This window comes from Silene latifolia, chromosome 10 (assembly GCF_048544455.1).
Source record: "Silene latifolia isolate original U9 population chromosome 10, ASM4854445v1, whole genome shotgun sequence".
Lineage (NCBI taxonomy): Eukaryota > Viridiplantae > Streptophyta > Magnoliopsida > Caryophyllales > Caryophyllaceae > Silene > Silene latifolia.
The window spans coordinates 94,456,888-94,481,804 of NC_133535.1; the positions used below are offsets into that span (position 1 = coordinate 94,456,888).

At 36.3% G+C, this 24,917-nt stretch overlaps 2 protein-coding genes across 2 annotated transcripts; both read right to left on the minus strand.

The window, feature by feature from the left end:
* Positions 1 to 809: 809 nt before the first annotated feature.
* Positions 810 to 12,117, minus strand: LOC141605751 (THO complex subunit 6). Its single transcript, XM_074424636.1, has 13 exons — positions 10,682 to 12,117; positions 10,554 to 10,585; positions 9,909 to 10,007; positions 9,005 to 9,081; positions 7,294 to 7,339; positions 5,922 to 5,982; positions 5,050 to 5,103; positions 4,777 to 4,857; positions 4,614 to 4,653; positions 4,200 to 4,309; positions 3,736 to 3,846; positions 2,523 to 2,639; positions 810 to 1,475 (listed from the first exon to the last, which is right to left on the minus strand). The coding sequence occupies exons 1-13, from the start codon at positions 10,880 to 10,882 to the stop codon at positions 1,392 to 1,394; spliced, it is 1,113 nt and encodes a 370-aa protein (XP_074280737.1). The 5' UTR covers positions 10,883 to 12,117; the 3' UTR covers positions 810 to 1,391.
* LOC141605752 (telomere repeat-binding factor 4-like) lies at positions 11,719 to 23,093 on the minus strand. The gene is made up of 6 exons (XM_074424637.1): positions 22,798 to 23,093; positions 19,553 to 19,764; positions 18,642 to 18,738; positions 16,129 to 16,218; positions 12,202 to 12,475; positions 11,719 to 12,117 (listed from the first exon to the last, which is right to left on the minus strand). Exons 1-6 carry the CDS (start codon positions 22,945 to 22,947, stop codon positions 12,086 to 12,088), a joined length of 855 nt encoding a protein of 284 aa, XP_074280738.1. The 5' UTR covers positions 22,948 to 23,093; the 3' UTR covers positions 11,719 to 12,085.
* Positions 23,094 to 24,917: the final 1,824 nt, after the last annotated feature.

Below are 24,917 nucleotides of genomic sequence, written 5' to 3' on the forward strand. Positions count from 1 at the left end.
ATTCATATGTACCGTCTGGGGATAGTCCTCGGATAGTCAGTCTAGCTGCTGCACTCCTGTTTTAGAAACCCGGCTCCAAGGACTAGCTTAGGTACAGTTTATGTAGTAAGAGATTAAAATGCAAGTCAAGAAGACAAGCTGCGTTTTGTTTTAAACTATCGTGTGATTGCCCGAGCAGACCAACAATATCGCGCGATTGACCTAAAATCCCGGTTTTTGCAAAAGTTACATTCTTCTATGCAAGAAAAAGACTTAGAAAGAACAAAGAAGTTTAGATACAAAAAAGTATGCTTAGGCAGTTCCTTCGCTGAGCGCAACAGAATGAAGAGGCATTTTTCTCACTCCGTGACCTTGACCAAGTCAGCAGCTTAGACTCATGCTGATCTCCAGAACGCACATAGATTGCCCAAGCCCAAGAAATGGCTCCAGAACGCTCCTAAATTTTCCATCAACAAAAATTAATGGTTTTTCTATATGATGACCCCCAACTTTTTCAAATTCCACATGGTAATCCTGCAAATTAGAAAAACAAAATGGTAACCCTGAAGTCCATTAATTGTAATTAACGTGACCCTAAATTATAGAAGTTAGATATTTTTAATGTACTCGTAAAGACGAATCAAACAAATCCCACACGAATATATTCACTTATGTATTGAGAGAAAATCGAGAATGAATGTGCACTTGTGAATAGTGTAGAAAATAGAGATAGGTAGAGTGGAGTTGAATGGAGAAAGTATAATCTAAAAAAGTTGAGAGTCACCATATAGAATAACCCAAAATTAATTGTACTTCCTAAGCCACCAGTCTAATAAAACAGCAGTAGCTTCAAAAGGCAGAAACCGTCCTCAATTCGGTCATTTTACAAGCTTGGCTGATTTTGATAATTCCATCCCACACAACTCACATGTAAGCAAATTATGAAGTAACTATACTATTTCCAGAAGATGTGAAACTGCCATCTTGATATCACTGGTACAAACTAATCACGCATGCTTCTCTTAAAAGGATTTGATGCTAAAAACAAATATGTAGGTACAACACAAACATGTATCCCCTCTGTCGCACTAATGTGTTTACTAATTCCATTTTGGAATGTCTAGGTCATCTTCTTACCATTCGATTTTGGGATGCCTGGGCCATTTGTTTACCATTCGATTTGGGAAAACTTGGCCTTGATAAATTACCACACCATCCAAGTGTTGTGATACTGAGCAGGGAGCAGGGGGTGTGCAGCTTGGCAGCGGAGTGTACTAGTAGGGATTATCATCTGGCGAGATAGAAGTGTAAAGGGTAGGCTTGAACTTCACTCCGTCTCCTTGGTCTTTGTGCCAAAAGCAAAAGCCAAACCGATAAGTGGGACGAGAGAGTGTCGCACAAGAGTACCATAGTTATGTGCAATGAAATGTGCACAAGTGGCTACCAAACTGTGATATCACGTCAACTAGACCTCCATATCCTGCAACTGCAACAATCTGCACAAGGAAGAACAATCAGAAGATTTGGTAAAATGGTTTCACTTGGAAACTTGTCCTCACAAATAGATTACGTGTTCCATTTTAGTTTCAAATGCCTTAGGTTTCTTTTTTAGACATGTTTAGAGTGATGGGGAATTAATTTGCGATTTTTTCGCCCTCTTGTATTTAGAGAAAAAAAAAAAGCTATCCAAAGCAAACATAAATAATATGGGGGATACTGTATATGAAAGAGGCTCTAGCATGCAGAAGTAGAACACGCAGACCACAAAGGCTGCAGTCAACTGTTTCCCTTCCAAACTCACAGAATAAGTTCAGAATTGCCCTCTTAGTTCAACTGCTAAATAAAAATTCAAAATGACAACAGTAATTAAAAAAATAAAGAGCGTGTCTTCAGGTTTTTAATAAATGTTACTCAGCCTTGAGCGATCCACAAGTACTTCCCAAATGTCTAGTAAAAGATGGTGAAATGAAATTAGGTAGCCTATTATAGATTGATAATAGAATAACATAAGGCAAGATATAACACATTCGCCTAAAATATAATTGGCCATTTTTATTTCTTGGGCCAAGCCGTTGCAGGGAGTACGACAATTGTCCTTACAAGTTGTAGTATCATCAAGAGCCAAGCAATCCAAGAAAGGAGCATTTGAAAGCAAGTTCTTTATGGTCAATGTAACTCTTACAAGAGTACTTAGGAACTGAACTACTGAAGTTGAAATTTAACTACATTAAAAGCATTACTTCAATGTCTCCAAGGCTCCTGTTTCTAGCGAGGTAGGGGAGTGCTATGTACGCATCTTTACCTCTATTTCTAAAACATAACAGACTATGTTCGATTGTTCGGAAGACCCATAATGAAAACTGGAACGAGAATTGCATTGACCAGCTTTATAAACAAGAAGTAGAGGCAATTAAATCAACCCTTTCGCTTTATTCCATGATATGCCTAAGCCAAGGGGCCGAGTTTTTGGCTCCACTGGAAATCGAAAGACGAAGCTGAATTTGAAGTAATGGAGAAAAATGCAAGAGGACAACAGATCTTACACCCGGCTGATGCAATGAAACAGAAAATGCTGACTCAGGGGCACATTTTATTTGAGATAGAATCTTGCCACTCATGTCCATTCGACTAAGTATTGGTGAAGCTCCAACTAATAAAATCTGCCAAATCAATAATGAACTAAAAGAAGTTAAACAAAACATAAGAATAACAGAATGATGACAGCGACATTTTTTTGAATGGCTACACAATCACAATGTGCAACACCAGGACGCTAAAATGTATGATAGTTTAAATTAGTTGATCCCTGCAGCAAGAACAAGCTCCATCAGGTAGTATAAAACAGATTCGTAAAAATCCCAAGGACAAGATAGAAAACAGATGAGTACCAGTGCTTGTGCTTGTCTACCACCAAAATCGCTTAATATATAAAGAGTTAAAGCTCTAAGGTGGAAGAATTACAGACTGACAACGAGTTCACAATGAATCATTATTCTTTGTTTTTTATAGATAGATGATAGAATCAGAATCCATCTGAATATCTTCAAGATCATTAAAAACACAAAGTGGAGACATTCAATCCCACACATGCCGAAGGCTTTCAATCCTACATAAAGTGCTTTTATTTCATCATGTACCAAACTACTACTTCCTCCAAAGTCCAGTGCTTTTATTTCTTACCACATTCTATTTTAGGTCAATTCTTTAGATTCTGAACCTTGGGAAGACGGTGATGTATGACAAGCAAGGACGCCCCATCATGATTTAAATATTTTCTTGGTTTCTCCCACAAACACAAAGCTTAAGAAATGAAATAACCTGAGGGAGTCTTAATGGTCTCATTGGCTTCACAATGACTCTTAACAGGTATAGAGATTCACCTAGTTATCAATCCATCCTCTGCCAGATGCTAATTTAAGACACTGGTATGGGTAGGATCAACAAAAATCTAAACCCCCAAAAGAAACAAGAGAAACTAGCTTATCTGCCTATCAATCACTGAAACCCCTACAGCTACAGAAATCACCAATCCCAAAGAACTCGATCAAAATGGTACCAAGATTAGATATTCCAGAGATCAATCAATCAAGTTTTTCTTATCAGTGCTGAAAATGGGTGCGCTTAGAACTTCAACGCAGCAGATATTCAAGTACAGCAATAATATAAGTTGCCCAATACTTATAATTTGATGTGGGTTATGTTGCAAGTCAAATTGTTCAATGCAAGGTAAAGAACTATACACGGAAACAGGCTTACATTATTGTCATCAAAAACTATATCTTGGCAAGATGTGGGAGCTGAGATTCTCGAAATTTGTGCTGAAGCCAGTAGATTCCACACAAACAAATTATGCCCACTACCACATGCCTGCAGGAGTAAGAACAAAGGTAAAAGTCTGACTTGAGAAATAGATACGGCATTGGAGTGAGTCGCATATAGCAATCATATAATACGTCCAATAAGTTGAAAACGCAGAGAGACTATAATGATTGACTCGTGATAAAAATTGACTCGACTGACTCCTACTTTAAAATATAAGCACAGGAGGTTTAGCGAGTCATTTTACTTTAATCAATAAAACTCCAAAGCCAAAAGGATAGTGTCGCAGATTACTAATAAGAAGTTCTAAACAGTGATATCCAATCAAAATAAGGCGATACACAAAAGCTGAAATTCAAGCATAATGATTTACAGTAAGTCATAGCAATTTGAAAGTTTACCAGCCAACTTTCACTTGCATCAAGAGCAATGCAGCTAACACTGGAGACTTCCTTTAGACTGTTATCTCGAGCAGGATGTATAACCTGAATGCACTTTCCACTCCCGCAGTCTAGTGGAAAAATAAACTCAGTTACTACAGTTCCTCACAAGTCATCATGAATCATTAATATCAATTATCAACTTTGAGATTTAAGAGCGTAAGAGAAATCCACACTGACGCTACTAAACAATTCACTTTGTCAACGTGTATGCGATTAGTCTATCACATGGTACTCCTTCCGACCCATTGACACTTCATTTTACACCAAAAAGACACGAGACTTTATCACAAAATAGCGAGTCTGAGTAACATAGACCTACATCTGTGTGGTCAATACATTGCAGCATGAGTGAACAATAAAGAAGATTTTTACCCCATATTCTTGCTGTTCCGTCTTCTGAACCAGTTATGATCTGAAACCCAACAAAGTCAATGTGAGCTGCAAATTAGCGTTGTACATACGACAGAAAAGAAAGACTACCAAATAACACATCTAGGGACAAAGAGTAGCAGTGTAGGATGACAGTAGGCCTAACCTGATTGCTGGATCTGCGAGCAAAAATACAATGCAGATAGTCTGAATGGCCCTTATAAACCATCTTAACTTTACTTGTCTCCTGAGAATCCCATACATCATAATAATATTCAGAATCATATTCATACATTGAAAAAAGGAGTAGACCTCTTCATTTCTGGAAAACTAATGCTCTCTAATTAAAATCCAACTACAGAAATGGAGTGCTTTTACTTCAATAGTTGTACACAGAAGAATGAACATTTTCATATGTGCAAAAATATGTGATACATACCACATCCCAACAGTATGCACAAGAGTCCCCAGCAGCCACAAATACTGATCCTCTCTGATTTTTGAGAAATGAAAAAACAGCTTGTTATATTAAGTTGAATTGAAGCATATTTCTGGACAGTCAAAAAGCTTGAATATAATTCTACTGGTTCACAAGTGAACAATTGTTTTGCAGGGAGTAGAATGACAGCAAGCAGCAAGCTACTGTGGCTTATTTAGGAAATAATTATCCCCTATATGAAATGTTTGCAGATGAAATACTTTTTTCCATTCTTAAAAGGTGTTTGAATGCAAAGAAGGAATGAAAGCTGTTGACACTTGTAAATCCATATTGATCCAAATTAAATAGATTTTTCTTTGAGAGACGAACCTCGGCGGCTTGGGATAGGCCACCAACATGGAAGAGAAGCTATCAGTATCTCGCTGATTAGTTTTTTGTTACAACTTTCTTAAATTATAATGGCATGCATAGCTCATAGCCATCTATTTTCTCGACATTGTCACTTGGCTGCTTTACATATAATATAGCCAGCTAAAACAAGTCATAGAATGTAATGGAGACTGAAAAGCATGCTCTGATCACAAATATTTCAAGTTTACAGTGCATATTTAGATCTAATGTAGTTCAAATCTGCTGTAAGCATGGATTGCATTTCTCTAATGTCAACTTTGTAGTCTGCAAACTATCTTGGCTCTTATTAGACGACCAGCCATAATAGACAGTGATGCCCAAATAACCAATGGCAACAAACCATATCCCGAGAGATGAAGATCTTATAAGGATTAGACTCTAACGCCTCAAAATTTTCAATAACAAGATGCTCAAAATCGTGTAACCATTTAGAATACACAAAGAACAAAGTAATCATGAACCTTGGAGTCAACGGCAATTGCATTATTCTCGGGAACTGGAGACATGGCAGACCAAGGTCCCCTGGGACAAGATAATAGATTAGTCCCATAGTTGTCAAGCATATCAAGAGTTACTCATTATAAAATTCAGGAACAGATAAGAGTTTAGCAGTTCAGACTAAAATAACAGTCAAAGTCACAGGATCACAGCTAGTGATAACAATGGATCTTGCATCGAGTCCAGATGCTTGGATCCAGATCCCATGAATTGGATCTGGATCTTAATACATTGACCCGGATCTAGATCCATAGGTGTAGGGTCAGAATTGGACCTGGATCCTTTTGAGGAGATCAAGATCATAATATTAAATCTCGGATTCAGTCGCGGTTGCGGCCTTGGTTGTCGTGGGCTAATCTAGCTAAATGTGGTCAATATCTCCAAGCCTTTATAACCTGGCCGTGTACTAATGTCACCGCTGATATTTAAAACTATGATCAAGATCCTATCCTTGGGTCTACTTTTTATCATTATTTTCTTTAAAATTAGAGTTTAAATTCAGTTAATGTAAAAAAATATCCCAACTTTTCTTATTTTCATAATCAATGTTATGAATTTCATATATCCTTGATTGTAATTTCATGAGACTCTACCAGATATTTTTGAACTTTAATTTTAATATTTAAATAATATCTTAAGGGGGTATTTGCATAGCAAAAGTGGAGGGAAATCGAGGGGAGGGGGGTGGAGGGGAGGGAAAAGGAGGGATGGGAAGGGGAGGGCAAATGGAGGCAGGGAGTTTCCCCTCTAAATCTCAACTTTGTTGGAAGAATTTTGATTAGGCTTGAAGAAGGGAAAATGGATCCTTCTTAAATCCCTCCCCCTCCATTTCCCTCTTATCCCATTTGTTATCCAAACAAGAGATTATGTATCCCTCCCTCCCCCCTTCTCTCCTTTTCCCTCCAAAACCCCTCAACCAAACATGCCCTTTAGTCGAAAAAATCCCAAAAAATAATATGTTAATATTTAATAATAGTGATATCCTAAATTACTAAAGGAATCCACGATGGATCTATATCCATGTGCATAATGATCAAATCCACATCAACTGGATCTATACTGGATGTGGATCCACTATTAGAGGTATGAGGATCCGGGCTTGGATCCTACAGGACCCTAAACAGATTCTATCCTTTGTCATCCCTAGTCACAAATATATTTACATATCAATAAGAGGAGAGAAAAAGACTTGCATCATAAAGAAAAGAAATGTCTCTTCAGAAAGCTAATTGACTTTAAGTTGAAAGAGAAGGATATGAGCTAACCCAACTAGGTTCAGTCAAACACAACCACGGAAACAATAAGGCTCAAAATTTTGAGAGCACATTAACAAACCTGTGCTGAGGATTCATGAACTGAACAACTGAATTTACATGCAGACCTGCGAATCCATCAAAGAAATCAGCATAAATGCTTAAAAACACTGAACGATTTTTTAAAATGATGCTCAAAAATAAAGTATTTATCGTTTTGGGTTGTTCTTGAAAATATTTGTCAAAATGGTGTCCACGTAGGCTCGGGTTTTCGAAACCTGAAACACGGAGTAAACACGCCATTGGCAGTGGCTTACTAAAAAAGTCAGTATCAAAAGAGACTATAAGTCAAAACACGCCACATGAAATTGCGGCTATACTGAAGGAGACATGCCATTGATAGTGGCGTGGCTCATGAATTCTGAAATTTCAATTATACACAGTACAAACTATGTACTATAAAGTCGCAAGTCAACCATTCTGATCCCTATCCTCTCAATCTCAAACAACTTGCCCAAATCAATCATTGTTTTCACAAATCAAAGTTCCACCGCCACAAATCAACCAACAATTGATCCCACCATTACTCCCTCAGTACCAACAGTTGATCCCGGCCACAAATCAAAGTACCATGGCAACCATCATCCTCCACTTCGTACCTCCGTCTACTGTCAACTTCCACAAACCAAAATACCACACCTTTTCAAAAATCCAACAGACACGAGTATTACTCGAATGGTAAATGCATGGAGGAATAATACTCACTGAATAAAGGTAGCAGCATGATGTGATGATAGTACACCAACAAAAGATACTTGGGCAAACAGTACAAGGAATACATGGAGATGGCAAACACCAAAAATTTTAGACATCAACAACCGACGACGACGAAAGACTAGGAGCACCAAAAGCTTAAGCAAAACACCGAGCGGCTGAAAGATAACCAAGTTGTAACACAATGACAACTACTAATTGAGTAGAAGAGTCGACAACTGGAACCAAAAGTTTAATTAAGCATTACCAAAAGAGTTAAATAATACTCCCTCCGTCCAAGTCATTTGTTTACTTTTTATTAAAATACCCCTCTCAAAGAAATAAAAAGGTAAACAAATGAATGGGACGGAGGGAGTAATTACTAGAGTGATGGTGATTTGAAATGGTGATTGACATCGATTGGTGCTTGATATCGAATCTGGTGATCCGAAAATAGCAAGAGGAGAACATGCGTTAGTGGTTAAGGTTGATTTAGGGGCGGGGCCATGATGGCTCGATTGCGGTGACAGTGAGTGGTTGAAGGTAGAATTGGAAGAAGGCAAAAGAGGCGGCATCGAACACCATGAGTAGGACGGTGTGTATTGAAGAAGAGTGGAGGTTGACAAATATTGAAAGAAAGGAAAAAGGGGTAGGGGTGATGCGTATGTTTGTATTTATGAGTATCAAAAGACATGCCCTTCCAAATGGCGTGTCTATTTCAATAGACCCGCCATTACCAATGGCGTGTTTACTCCGTATTTCAGGTTTTGCAAATCCGAGCCTACGTGGACACCATTTTGACAAATACTTTCAAAACCGACCTAAAACAATAAATACTTTATTTTTGAGCATTATTTTAAAAAATCGTTCAAAAAAACTTTAATGACGGTTTAAATCAAATTTTAAAAAAAAAAATAGTGGAAAACTCACGAGTAAACTAACATAGGGGGAGCCAAATCATAAGCTTAGGTTTAGAACTATTACTAATTTGTAAAAACAGCAATGAAAAGAATTGTTTATCGAAAGGTAAGTGCAGTCACCTTGTTCATGTATTGGCGTCTCAGATTCTTCAAGCTCCTTCCACTTCCACCCTCGAACCTGGCCATCATCTCCACAACTGCATATTCAATTTCAAGGCATATTAATTAATATAACAAGAACTCCAGAGCTATATTAAACTTTATCATTAACTAAATGAATTGCACACATTTGTGAAACAGAACTAAACGGAAGTTTCCATGGGGAAGCAAAGCAAACTTTGTCTTGTTATTTAAGGAACCATGCTAACACTTAATAATGCTTAGAAACACAGTTCAAAGTTTTAGGTTCTCATAGCCATAGCCCATAAGAAGCAACAAGTTCCCTACTTGCTCATTTAGCCATACTGGTTTTCATTTCAACGTGTAAGAAGCACAACTTTTACATACCTTTGACATAACTAACTAAAGCTAGATAACTTCTCCCTCATCATTATCAATGAAATCGTCTAAGATCTCCAGCCATATGGCTAATTTGCCTTTTTATCCAAGATTTGCTGGTGTTCGATGAGGTTCACATTTTGCCCCATAACCCCAAACACAGACTTGTTTAGAACTGTGAAAAAACAAATACAAGAGTAACAAGACCCAAGCAAATGCCGATAACCTAACCATAAGCAACAATCATATGTGATATTCGTAGGAGACTGCTTATTGTATTAAATTAGGAGCATCGCACAAGTTATTCAACTACCAATATCAGCAATTGCAACACCGATGACATGTATAAACAATGGACATTTTGGTCATTAATATTCTATTTTTGTTGATTTATTGATGTTACCCTATAATTAAAACACAAACATTACCATCCAAAGCGCAAAAAAAAAAAAAAAAAAAAGAAAAAGAAAAGAAAAAAGAGAGAGAGAGAGAGAGAAAGAAAGAGGTGTATGCCAAAGAGACGAACCTAAGCAACAAGGAATCCGGCCCCTCGCCATAAAACTTCACATCATATGCAGGACCTTGGTGTGCTTGCAAAAACCACCTAGGTTCAGCTTCTAACACTCTAACATTCCCAATCAACATGCAAAAATCACCAAATAAATGAGAACCAACATCAACATTATTGAATAGTACCTAGTCTTTTTCAATATAATCCTTTTTTCCAATATAATCTTCTTACTAAATTTCACAAACTTCGACCATAGATATATATGCTACGATATTGAAAAATGTAGCAAGATATAAAGATGCACTCGTATATAAAATCAAAAAGATAGAGAAAATGTAGCCTTAAAAATATTAAACAAATCAAACACACAGATTACAGTGAAAAAGACGGAAGCAAACTAACATTAATTTGGCACTCCAATATTTCAATCAACATACAAAAACACATCACACACAACATGAACATTTTCAAATTGCTCTCCATCTGTTTCACTACAATCTTCCTGTTCGATTTTTTAAGGTTAAAGCTTACAGACATACACTGTAAATCAGAATCGATTTTATAAAATTGCAACATGATACAACAACGCTAATGGTAGATAAATGCAAGAAAAATGAACAGAAAGATTATAGCGAAAAAGACGGGAAGGAAGTAACTCACTGTCGAGGAGTAGGATTTGTGCAGCTCTTTTCCTGACAAGAAACAAACAAAGTGTGATAATAAAGAAAAAAATGAATTAAAAAAGAGCAATTATGGCAATGGAAAATAGTAATTAAGAAGCGGCGTACGAGGTGGGAGATGGCGGAGGAGAGAGAGTAGGAGGCGACGGTGCCGTCGCTAGAGGCGGTAACGATGATGTCGGGGTTAGTGTTAGGGTTTAAGGAAGGGGCGAAGATTGATCGGAAAACAGTACGGCAATGGGATTCTCTATCATTAAGGATACTCTCTCTGTATGCGTCTTCATCCCAGTTTCGAACGTCCATTAACATGTTTCTTATTAGCTTCTCACTCTTGTCTGAATTTGCCAAATGTTTTCAGCTTTCTTTCGCCTGTCACCTCTATGACTCTGGGTAACTAAGGAAGTGTTTGGTAGATAGAGTGTTACGAGCCCTCATTACTATCTCCAGAGAATCGGATCACTCAGATTTAGAGATGGAAGTGAGGCACTTGCCATGGCCCAGTTTAGCACGACACGGAATTGGCATGGCCTAGCACAGCACATCACGTCATACGCGGAAGTTTGAGAAACAACGGTACAACCCAACTGAGCATTGCACGTTTGAGCACGCACAAAATACAAAGAAATAAGGCTGAAGTGGGGGAATTACTTAGGCACGCCCAAGCACGACATGAAACGTTATAAGTTGTGGGTTGCGCATGGGCCACCATTTCCGTTTCAACAGCACAACACAGCATGACGCCCACCTTCTGTGCGTGGGCTGTGCCAATTTCTCCTCCAACCACAACGGCCGGCACAAAGCAAGACACGGCACAAACAACTTCCAACTCTACTCGGATTGGAATATATCACTTCTCCGTACTTAAAACTCATTACATTAAAATGTTTTAAGAACAATGTCCCAAATTTAGTGATTGATTTTCATGATCTTTTTTGTTCTGCGATGAATTGCTGGGACATAAAGTTTAAATTCAAAATCGGTTGTATTTTCAAGTGAAAATTCACACAAATAATCTTTGTTTTCATCGCAAATTAAAGTTCCAATTATTACCCCTCAATATTCCCAAGTGTGTGGACATCTTTACAAAATGGTTCCAAAGAAATAAATACAATTAATAGCCTTTGCGCCTCTTTACTTCAACAAAAAAAAAAACAGATCCTTGCCTTGTAAAATGAGTTTCAAAACTCAACAGTAAAACAGAACTATCTCTACTGTCTACATCAATCTACCGAAAAATTTTCAAATACAACTGATTCATGAGCCAACTGATAGCTAGTTATCCATAGAAAATGATACGGAGTACGCCGTAATAAAACAAGCATCTGTGCACACAACTGAGCCAGCCCAGCCCGAATGAAGTCATGTGGTTCAAGTTCCTGTTCTTCAACAAGTAGTTGTATAGATATTATGCCCTGTGCAGATTGGCCACTAAAATTTCTCGCTTGATTCCTTAACAATACTAGCTGTAAATGTATAAACTATATACTTCGAAATATAACCCTAGCTTTACCATTAGGCGACAAGGAGAACGTTGTTACTACGACCTGTCGAAAGAAAATATATTGCATGAGATATTGCAGAAGTGAGGAAAAGAAATAAAAGAAGAGATCTTTAATTTTAAGATTTACATCCATCATAGAGCTCTTGTGCCAATTGCAACACGGAGTCGGCTTCCTCTTGCAACCTTGACAGTCTCTCAGCTTCCCTAACACACAGAACAGCAAAATATGTTTTTTCTTCGGCTTCAGCCACTTTGTAAGCTGCTGTTTTTGCTGCTTCTTCTAATGACTCTCCCATCTTTACATGGACCGGGATCAATGGCAGCCGGGACCACATGTCTTTTTGGGTACGTGGGTTGGTTTCCGCCAATGAAGTGTTCTTTAACCTGTAGCAGCTTTCTACCTGCAAATTACAGGGTACGAACTTCAGATACTTTATTCTATATCAAGCTCTATCGCAACGATCATATTCTGTGTATACTCTCAGTTATACTCTCCATCCCTTCGCAAATGGTGGTCAAATGATATCAGCTTGAGCTGTTGACATATACTCCCTCCGTCCCAGTGATTTTACATTTGCTTTTTGCACAAAATACAAGGAATGGAACAAATGCACTAATAAAAGTTACCCTCGCTTTCGCTCTTCTACTTTTAACGGCCCAGTTGCAAATGAGTTTTGCGAAGATTACTGGTAATATAACAAAGTAAAACATACGGAGTACTTACTAAGGAAATGTAAAGAATTCCTCACACACATAAATGGAATACGTGAAGAATTGACTAGGACAAAAGGAGTATATATTTTCACAATATACGCTTGTTACATCTTTTTTTTAGTGATAAACTGGTAGTAAAAATATTAAAACGATTGTTTTGATAAAACAAACAAGACAGCTTTTACGAACGATTCTTCTTTTAAATGCTGAAAATTAAGAAATTAATGTTTAGGGGTTGTTCTCAAAGTATTTGTAATCAATGAGTCCACGTCCGGTCTGTTGTTGTGTCCGCCTCGGTTGTAAAATCGCTCTCTCAAGGAGTGGCTTTAAAGTATTAGAGTAGAAGGGGGAAAAAAAGTCAAGTCAAGTCGTTTCAAACAGCTGTTTTGCGTGGAATCATTAAAGAATGACACGGATAAATGCATTTTCAGTCTACCAACATGTCACTGAAAGGAGAGTGGTCTAGCTGTTATAATTCAATACAATTCCCTCGGCAGACGAGAGTTGCAGTTTCGAATCCCACGAGATGCCTTTTTGAAACAAACTTTGTAAGTGCACATCTTTTTACATTGTATTCCCAAAAAAAAGGCCAAGATTATGTCGCCTAGGAGTCTCGAACTTTGCTCCTCCCGCATTGAAGGTTAATTCCTAACCGTTAAACCATGTAGGATGTCTTTTAGATATTTCGTCAAAGGGATATTGCTTTTGTACACAAGCCGCTCATTGACAGCGAAGCTTTGGCCATATTTTCAATTATCTCTTAAAAAAATATTTTCCAGTACCACTAAAGCCGCTTGTTGAGGGAGCAGCTTTACTCCCAAAGCAGACAAAATAAAACTCAATCCTACGTGGAGCCATTAGTAGTGGCGGATTCACGGTGTAGACTATGGGGTCCTAGGACTCCCCTAAGTTCTAAGAAATATACATTCACTTTCCACTTGTTATCATAAGGAGCCCATAAAGATAAAGAGTAGCACACCCAATATCATCTCTCTCTCTCCTCTCACTACAACAACAACAACAACATTACCCCAGTGTCTCAATGGCTCCTATGGCTCCTGCAAATTGCGGGGTAAGGGGAGGTCGGATGTACACGACCGACCTTACCTTTGTGTTAGCAACACAAAGAGGAGGTTTCTGAATGACCCAAAATGAAAAATTGGGTCGAGAAGTGCATCGAAGGACCGCTAATTCACAAGAGAAAGAAGCGCACTCACTTTAGTGAGCCATTTTGATTTATTCCATCATAATTCTGAACCAAAGAATGACTAGTCTTTGGCTCTTTTGAAAATATGGAAATATCTCTCTCCAGTCTCCAGTCACTAAGAGAACAAAAAAAAAACAAGTTCTAACAAAGTGTAATGAAGATTTGTTATAAACCACATGCTAAAGAAAGGCTAGAATTTTTATGTTCGATGTCTGAACTAACTATGGAAGAATTGTTTAAGATAAAACAATGGTCTCTTTTTGTTCCTTTTTGTTCCTCTTTGTTTACTGTCAAATAAAATTGTCATTAAATCAAGATAACAAGTTAGAGAGTATATTGTATTGAAAATAATTTGATATTTTGATGTCCTAATTGCATAACTTATCACAGTTAAGTTTTAATTGGATTTGTACCTTTACCAGTTGAAATTACGATATTCTAATTAGTTGTGTTACGTATTGTGTTCAACTGTATGTTGTATGGAGTATAAAGCTCATTTTATTATGTTGCTTCGAGTATTTATTTTTCTCATTCGGCAATCTAACATAAATTGGAACCAAGTCAATATGAGTTCTACGAAGTATGTTGTTAAATTTTGCGTGTGGGGAGAATCTGATTTAGGTCATTTCGATTCATAACCAAGGATTTCGGGTTCAAACAAGCTCTTTATGATCATTTTGGGTTAATTTTTGGTCGGTCATTTTAAAGCAAGTCAACTTATGATGATGACGTAATGTTCAGATTAGGTTGGGAATAACTCGGGTCAGCTCTATTTTCTCAGATTTAAAAGGACCCCATAAAAATATTTTTCCTGAATCCGCTATTGCCCATTGGCTACAATACTTTGAGTAGATCGCCTAAACACTAATTTCTTTTAATTTTAGGCATAAAAGAAAAAACGTTCCAACTTTCACACTCTGTCTAAATACAGTATATTGGGAAACTATATGGTTAATGATGGAAATCATGACCACATAAGGAGACCATAGAAATGAGATGGAGGTGGTATAAAAATTAGTTAACACAACTCTAGTAGCTAAGTAGCCCACCAGAACAAATATTACAGTATTACACTAAATAGAGGACGGCATGGTCATGTGGAGGGGGCAGGAAATGAAGCATGAAGCTGGACTGTTGGAGTTGAAAGAGATGAAGCATGAAGTAATGAAGCTGCTGTTTGCAAGTGCCATGATGATTTTTATGGATTTTGTTTGATCTTTAGAAGTTTAGAGTTTTATTAGAGAATATATTATTAGGATTATGTTGATAATATATTCTCTAATAAGTTTAGTCTGTTACTCTTGGAGCTAAGATGGTTTTAATGTTGTTAGAAAGTTTTTGCAAAAACAACACTGTGGACTGATAAACATTTTGGAGAAAAAGTTTATCATATTAATATAATCAATTTATCATATAGCTTTTTTTTATATATATTTTTTTAATAATTTTATTATTTAATTGAAGTATCGTATCGGTGTCCAAACAATTGGTCAAGATACGCTATTGACCGTGTCCAGGTTAATCTGAGATTGGCGCATCAGATACGCGGATACGTATCAGATTAGATAAGGCGTACCCGAGTCCGAGTAACACAGTATTACACTAAATAGAGGACGGCATAAACTTTCTCCATATCAAACAGTTTCCGGCTTTGTTTTCCCTTAAAATATACTCCCTCCTCTTCTTTGATTTATTTCACCTTCTCTTTCTAGTCTTGCACTTCTCTCACATGCAAGTGGCATACCTACTTCTCCTCTCTACTTTCGTATAGTGTATTATTTTTCTTACATAACGTGTAATTTTGAAAGTAGAAGAAACCAAAGCAAATGAGCAAGGACTAAAAAAGTACGAAATATAGAGACGTCAACTGATAATGTAGGTTGAAACCACAGAAGTCGGGACAATAGAACAGAAAGGCCAACAGAGGATGACAACACATTACAACAACAACATTACCCCAGTGCCTCAATGGCTCTCGCAAATTGCGGGGTAAGGGAGGGTTGGATGTACGCAGCCTTACCCTTGTGTTAGCAACACAAAGAGGCTGTTTCCGAATGACCCAAGATGAAAATTGCGTCGAGAACTGCATTGAAGGATGACAACACATTATATACGCTAAATCCAAAGAGGTACCTTTTCGATTCTTCCTTGTTGAACAAGTCTTCTCAGCCTTGCCCCTGTTTGTTTCCTGAAATTTTGTGGAGCTTCAATCTCAATCCGTTGCTGCACAAAACGACAACGAGAACGAGAACGATATTTATAAACTGCTCGTGGAACAAATGAAAACAATTCAAGCACTAGTCGATGCAATAAAAGATCAGCTAAGAAATTTTGAATTCACTGTCATCAGATCTATGATAAATAACAATGAGACACACATACGATACAAATTTATTAGTTTCAGAGACGTACAACAGATTACAAGGAGCAGAAAGTTGAGCATAGAGGAATACTAGGTGTTCCCTTCATTCCACCCATTTGATTGGTTACATTTCGTCATTTCCTATTTAACAAAAAATTGAGCAGTCAAAGTTACAACTGTGCCCTTGGTATATGACGAATCTATCACTCTTTCCCCACCTAACTGTTCAAGCTCGTTGAATTCCAAGATATGCCATTATTTTCTGTGATTATGAAGTCCTGATTTTTCTCCGTCGGACTATTGCCTTCATTCTCCCTTATTCTTAAGAATGAGGGTCAGCCATAAAGGTTCACTATCATAAAAGCATCTCTTCATATCTTACATACCATACTCTCTCTGTTGTGTTCTGGACATTTATTACTATTTCCAGCTCTCTATGGTTGTGTACAGGATTACCGGATTCGCTCCAACCCCCAGTGAATCGCGAATCGATACGATCGTATCGATTCGTGATCCGTTAACGAATCGATACAGCCCAATTCGTTACAAATTCACCCAAAAGGAGTGAATCGAAATACTTTGCTAAAATAATGAAATGCGAAGAAAAAAGTGAAGGATAGCAGGATACTTACCAATTATTTTGAAATCAGAGGACAACATTTTGATGTTTTAGTCCAACAAATACTGATTTTGACAAGAAATTAGTAGATTTAGCTTATGGGATTTCTTAGGTTTTGATGGTGGAAAGGATTCAAAGGGATATTGAGTTGGGATGAACGAAGAAGATGAAGTTGTATGGTCACCATTTGTGTGATAGAAGATGAGTTGAATGGTTTGACACTTTGACGTTTGAGGATCTTAACATGAATTGAATGGTTTTCCTGGGTTCATTATTTAATCAATATTCCTTTGTGCCTTTTCTAGGTAATAAATATAGCCCTTGATATGCTATAGATTGGTGGAAAGTTCAATTACTCCTAGTTCATTAGTTAGTTTTACGCTTTTTCTTTTCCAAAGTCTTTTTATACAGTAATTTCTTCATCATTAATTAAGTATTTTTCTAAAATTATTTTTTATTTTAGTCGTTTAGTACATTAAGTGAATCGACATGTACTAGCGAATTATGTTATTATAATACGCTCAACGAATCAGATACGCAAAATAGAGCGAATCGGGAATTCGTATTACGAATTTGTATCGAGCGTATTACGAATCCGGTAACCCTGGTTGTGTACACAGCCTAGGAGAGTAATGTGTCATGAGACTCTCACTCGTGATACCTGTGTGACCTGGGGGTAACCACCACATACCGATTGTACCGGAGTCCAAGATGATTTTATGTCTCATCAATGATTTTATTTCACGACACAGTGGCTCGATTTCTTTTTTATTTATATTCCCGCCCTTTTCAGTAATCTTCTTTTCCTACACAGGGCACTAGGACAGGGTGGTCGAAGGTGTTGTGGCTGGTCGGACTCTGGGAAGAGGGCTGAGTTTTAGGGGGGTGGAGTGTGAAATAAGCCCATTTGTTTTGCTCTACCTAAAACTCCATTTCAAAAGCAAACATTACAAATCTTATGGAATGGAGAAAACCAGGGAAATTGGAAATCCAAAATATAGATTCAGATTGTTAGAAATTACATCTTTCCGATGTAAATAAATTAGTGTCAAAACTGATTAACTGATACTCGATGGAATATAAAAAATCAAGACCATGAAAGGGCACCGCCAAGGCGCCAAGAGCTAGGGAAAAAACAGAAGATACATACGGAATATTATATTACATCAACAGCAATTCATGATGCATCATCAGTTTATCATAATCAGATTGATTTTGTTTACAGTACGCATAATATCCAAATTAAAGTTACTTTAGTGTCTTTGGGGTATATGTCTTACATTCACGTTCACAAACCAGAAATTTTAGATGAGGAAAAATTCTACAAGTACAACACTACAATTACCAGATACATTGGCATGTAAGTATGTACCAAATCTCAGAATAGTTGAGGGGTATCATTTGGAAGTTTGGGTAAAGATTATTTTACCACAGACACTTGGGTAATGTTGTTATGATTTACCATAGGGCAGGGTAAGTTGAGGTGAGCAATGAGATTTTATGGGTTAATGTCAAAAGCATAAGGTGATCCTTTCAGGACAAAATGAAGATGGTTCCTCCCACCCCCACCTCAGAAGTTAAAACCACGGTTTGCACATTTACAAAGAAGTAAGTATACTGATCAAAGAATTAAATTAAAAACAAAAGAAAATAGATTGTTCAGACCTCAATATAGCTAACAATGGAGCCAATATCCATTCCTTTCTGCTCTTTGGCTGCTGAAAGGGCTTCAAAGATCATTTCGATTGTGTCAGTATTGCACCTATCAAGAAGTGAGAATCAGGTAGCTTAAAAAGCATACAGAAGAACAAGGTTATAAAAGACTTTGCAAACAAACAATGGTTAAACAAGTGCATTGCCTTTAATTTCTTGTTGGTATAATCGCAACATTGTGCATTCTGAAACTCGGAAAAGATATCAGAACAATAGCTCATTACGTAGGCATGCATAAAAGTTGCAAAAAATTGAAGTCATATACCCAGTAAGTGCCTGGAACTGGCAACCAGAAAGCCACTTCAACAATAATATGAGAGAAACCTAAATGAAATATTTTGCCCAGCACAATTTTCCAAAAAAATAAAAATAAAGAATTATCATACTTCACGTAAGAGACACTATAACTACACCCTTTCATACCCACTTTTTATTCCTTTTTCACCAGTCATCCCCTCCGCCAACCCACAAACTAAAAGTTGCAACAATTTCACAGAAACCAGGTTAAAAACTGATGGTAAATCAGTGAAGAAGGAAACTTGGATAGAATGAGAGACATACAGCCTCCGCAAATGTCACAGAAGCAATGTATTTCTGTTAACACTTTTTAGTGCTTTGGTTTCCTCATCTACTGAAGAGTATATCTTGAACACAACTGCCCCTAAGTCCCTACCTTCATTGTCTTAAATTTAAACATACCAGGTCTCTCAGGTAATACTAGTCCAACAAGGCACTACTCATTTCTCTGATAGCAAATCAGTATCATGCATTTTTACTTTCCCATCCCTTCATGATCAGCAAACCCTTCATGACCAGCAAAGGAAATGGTGACAGACAGGTACATTAGAGGTATTCAGTATTACCTCGAACCATTTAAAGCATCGGAAATGGATGTAACAGCTTCCTCCTTGACATGGTTGAAAACTGGTTCGCGTGCAATAGGAATTACCGGAGAAGGCTGAATGTTAACAAGAGGAGCAGGAGTAGCAGGAGCATCTTGCGTCACTTTGGGCTTTGGAGTTCTAGTTCTGGTACTAGTACCCTGAACTGCAGCAACCATGTTCCGGTATTTGTCCTGAGTATGCAACATAACACGTGACCATAAATAATCATTCAATCATTCTATATAGTGAATGAAGAACCAAAAAGGCCAGGTGGCGACTTCGGAGATAAGCAAGCCGATGTGTCAATCCGAGTAACTTGGAGAAAACAACCAATTAAAAGTTTCAGCTTGCATGCACCAATTTTGATGTGGCATTTAAACAAGCACGTATTAGACAGTTGCTTTGGGGAAAAAAAGGTATTACTTGCTTGAACCTTACTCATGACTTCAAAACAGTCAAAGACAAAGGACACTTTTTTTCGATGACGAAAGAAAAAAAGATAGGTTAATTAGTTAAAATACAATAATTTGCTTAATTGTGCAAAGGTTATACATAAAGCGAACATAATACACTTAGATGGTCATTTTTGGTTGATAAGTACAACATATGATGGGAATATGGAATCAAATACTTTTGTGGCCTCATTACTCATTAAAGTACCACCGACCCACGAACTCTATTAAGTTTCCAACAATTTGTGTTGACTACGAACTGTGCGGTGACAATCAACAAAAGTCATGCGCAATCCCTCTCTCTTTTTAGTTTCTATATCCTAGGCAAAAATGCATTTAGATTTAAGGGGATTAATTATACATTGAACAATGTTAAAGGGTTAATTACAACTTTCACGTTATTATATGATACAAACCTTAATGTATATCATTTTTTTCACTTTGCTAAATAATGAAGTGCAGTTTTGTACGGGCTTCAGTGTCTAACACCGGTGCTAATAAAACACAAATGTACATGAGCATAGGCAATCACTAGTCCCATCTTCTTATTAAAGATAGAGACTCCTCGTACAACATCATGTAGTATAAATAAATGACTCACACTAACAGGATGCAATTGTAAACTATGTTATTACAACTAACTCTTCATATATCCCTGTGTACGACACTTGGACACTCGGATATTGGTACGAAACACTTGAACATTTTCTTTGAAGCCAAAATCGGTTGATTCATCACCCAACAGTCGAGTCTAACCCTCGGACATGCAATTGTGTCAGATAGTTGTAATCATGTCTCAAGTAACATAGAAAACAAAAGATTTTGAAAAATGTGTAGCCCCAAACGAAAATGCAATCAGCTCAACCCGATTATTGATTTTACTTAATGAAAGCGAGTTCCACTCGTTTGGTTGTGGAAATTCACTTCCACTTGGAAACTCGTGTTCAATTTGTTACTCCGCATAGCCCATATTCCCTATGTTGCTCGGACTCTTCAATATGACATCGCGTACCCGTGTCAGACACTGGACACTCGGACATGGGTAGGACACTCGGACACTTCATTTTAGACCAAAACCATGAATTTTTTCATAAAAATAGACGAATTCGACACTTGGACACGTACCCGTGTCGGATACTTCTCACCGAGTCCGAGCAACATAGCATATTCCAACAATATCATTACCTCATTACCTCAAAAGCTCCATTGTATGGCGAGGTATGGGAACTAAGAAGTTGAACGTACGTACAAAGCCTAACCACTTTGAAAAAAAAAAGGTTGTTTCTGGAAGAACTAAACGATGAAAATTGTGACACGATTTGTATCAACGAGTTCGGAAATAAAGAACTGTACACAATATAGTGAGCCACTTTGCACTATTCCATCATACTCAAAACCGAAAGAATAGCAAGTGTCCTTTAAAACAACATAGATACTATAAGAGAAAATTGTTAAATCATTAAGAAATTATTTGACAACTATCCAAGTAAAAAGAGCATAAATCATTGTTTTGTCAAATACAATGGTTTAGAACTTTTAACTTGTCATTCCCGAACGTCACATCCCTTCTCAAAACGGCAGAGAGTAAACATACCTTAGTCTCACTTTACTTTCTAGAATATAGTACTCCCTCCACACACCTATGTTCTTCCCATTTCAATAAAATACTACTCACATATATTAGATAAAAGAGAGGAACACTTTTGTGTGGAGGGAGTATCTCTTTAACCCCTAGCTTTCTACTCAGCTCCAATATAGACTTCTCGCTACCTTTCTACTCTACCCAACTACCCAAACTAAGACAATTCACTCGGTGAAAGGGGAGGCTAATTTGCTTGATGCATGATAAATAGCTTCTCATTTAACATGACACCACATTCAATTGATGGCTTAACAAAGCAAGTTGTTCACATTGCTAATCATAAAGAGGATCAACTCGATTCATAAAGATTTCATCCTTACCTCATTCTCACTCTCATTGTCAGTCGTCCATAGTAATATATTCTAAAACTCGACAAAAGAACAAATCTTGAATCGCCTCATATACTCATCAAAACGCATCTTTAGGTCCTACAAACTTCTACTGCTACATTACGAAGAAAAACTTTACCACCATACCAAAATCTCATCTTGAGCAGTCAACTTACCTTCAATTAGAGAAATAGTCCTTTATTTTCAATTGCAAACAAAGCTTAGACCACGAATCTTCTCCATTGAACCAAAATCAAACTTTCAGGTTCCATACACCAGTAGACTCTATAGCCACGTACCCAACTTCCACCACTTTTGCATTTTGTCATATTCTCTTCATCGTAGAATATTAACCTCAGGGATTAAACATTCTTCTGCTTATATCCAGAAGGGTTGTTTTTCTAACTTGTTTCTAGTACAATACCGGTAGCTATTAAACATTCTTCTTCATCGTAGACTCTATAGCCAAGTTTGTACAACGAAATTAGGCATCTTTATAATGTTCGCATACATGAAAACTAGGGCATCTATTCTCCATAATTGAAAAATAAATCAAATAGTAGTATACAGTATGCCCACACCCTAATCAAATAAATTATCAAGGACGTCCCGGCAGTAGGTCTCCTGTAAGATGATCTCAAGTGTATATGAGACGAGATTAGAATACAGCCGGTTGAAGTTAAATAAGTCCACCCAAGTTATCCCAAGAAATAGAGAAGTAAAACAACATTAAAAAAAAAAAAAAAAAAAAAAAAAAAAATCAAAAGGGCGATAAAAAGCGAGATTAGAAAAATAGGTAACCTTAAGATCGATGTTGGTACGATTCTTGAGAAGAATACGAAAATCAGGATCTTGTAGAATGAATTTCCATTTACCAACACCATGTTTGGCGATGCCGTCCCTAAGAGCTTCTTCTTCTTCTGCTTTCCATTTTTGCTTCGGATTTCCCATCTTTCTTTTTTCTCTACAATGGAGTTTCGTTTAACTCTTGAGTCTTCCAAAGCTCTCTAAGTTATTGTTGGTCTTTCCCAAATTGCCATTCGTCCGCGGTCCGTCCACACATAATACTTCAAATTCAAAATAAACTTTCCAAATTACCCCTCCGGCCCTCCTATATCTTTCGCGGGTGATTCTCTTACATATGGCTATGAGACAGATTAATTCCCACTATATAGTTAACTAGTATTGGTACCTCTACTTACCGTTAAATTTTTTTTTTTCATTAAATAAAAATACTTAAAGTTGCATAACTCGTAAATTTATCATAATATATTTTTCTATGACATATCCTAAAATTACGAAGAAATAAATTTTGAGACAAATTCACTACTGCCGCTATTAATATTTTAATCTTATTAATTAAACAATAGTAATAACATTTCACTACTTGCCCGTAATCATTGTTACTTTCACTACTCCCGCCGTAATTATTGTTATTGTCACTACTGCCGCATTAATATTGATAATTTCACTACTCCCGCCGTAATTATTGTTACTTTTCTATTGTCGCAGTAATATTGATTATTTCACTACTCCCGTTGTTGTTTCTACCACTTTCACTAATCTCGCTGATAATATTGTTACTTTTACTATTCAAATGAGTGATTACTATTGTATAACTATATCCAATGCTACTATAATTCTTTTCTTTACTGACGAAATTACTTTTACTATTTAGGCATGCAATTTTAAGAGGATTATATATTTATATAATATATTACATATATGCATTAAATCAAATAGAAGGAATTATGCAATATTATATATTATGGAATCTAACTTGAAGTATTTATAACCTACTTATATTATATTTTTGTATGTTAAATAATTAACATCTCTATACATCTAATAAACTATAAAGTTTAATAAAATTGCATAGATTTTAAATTTAATATATAATTTTATGATGATAATAATTAATACCATAAGTGTGCATGTTTATACTAATTTATTATTTTATTTTAAGAAAATTGACCATCTTCTAGTATTCTATAAATATTTAGGAAAATTATCAAGCATCTTCTTTTTTTTAGTCTCCTTGAAATTGACCATCTTAATTAATTATTTTATTTTAAGGAAATTGATCATCTTAATTAATTATTTTATTTTAAGGAAATTAACCATATTTTAGTTTCTTACAAATGTTTAGGAAAATTGCCAAACTTCTATATAATTTAATTTTAACCCAAACTATATAATATTTGCATTGAGATCCCTTAATCGGGTCCATCACATGGTGCTAGTGATTTAAAACTATATAGTATAATTAATTTGTATCACTTTCTTTAATTACATTGAAGTCCCTTGTTTCTGGAATTAATATATAGTATTGATTGAAACATAATTCCCTCTGTATAGTTGAGTTAGGTTTGGATAAGTGGATAACCAATGCAAAATTATGTAAAATATGAAAAATTCTATTTTCCTTGAGTAAGGTTTTAGGAAAAAGTTATTCTATATATATTGTCTCTTTAATTAAAGTTTAATAAGATATAGTATTTTATAATTTATTCACATAGAATTTTATACTCTATAATATTAGAATTAGAATCACAATTATGATAAGAGAATGTAAAGTGTTTTGTTTATTTTTTTTGACATATACAAATTATTTACATATTTTATAAGCCTATCCCGGCCCATGACACATCTAACTTAATTTATATTCTGACCGGTATGACCTGACTCGAACCCCAACTTGTCTGATTTATTTAACAGGCGAAGTCATTATCATTATAACGTTAATACTTGAATTTTTGAAATATTGATATAACAGTTTTACCGTACTTCTCTGCATTTACGTATAATATGTAAATGTCATATCAATATTTTAAAAATTCAAGTATTAAATTGTTTTCTTTAAATCATCTATAAAATATTATTAAAAGGCTAGCCTAAAAATGTCACATAGACAATGCCAC

Coding starts and splice junctions, on each gene's coding strand:
- LOC141605751 (XM_074424636.1), bottom strand. CDS start 10,882: ATGTTAATGGACGTTCGAAACTGGGATGAAGACGCATACAGAGAGAGT. Junction 10,586..10,681: donor CCTCCGCCATCTCCCACCTC/GTACGCCGCTTC, acceptor GTTTCTTGTCAG/GAAAAGAGCTGCACAAATCC. Junction 5,983..7,293: donor TTCATGAATCCTCAGCACAG/GTTTGTTAATGT, acceptor ATCTTGTCCCAG/GGGACCTTGGTCTGCCATGT.
- LOC141605752 (XM_074424637.1), bottom strand. CDS start 22,947: ATGGGAAATCCGAAGCAAAAATGGAAAGCAGAAGAAGAAGAAGCTCTT. Junction 16,219..18,641: donor CCATTGTTAGCTATATTGAG/GTCTGAACAATC, acceptor CGTTTTGTGCAG/CAACGGATTGAGATTGAAGC. Junction 12,476..16,128: donor AACAAGGAAGAATCGAAAAG/GTACCTCTTTGG, acceptor TGTAATTTGCAG/GTAGAAAGCTGCTACAGGTT.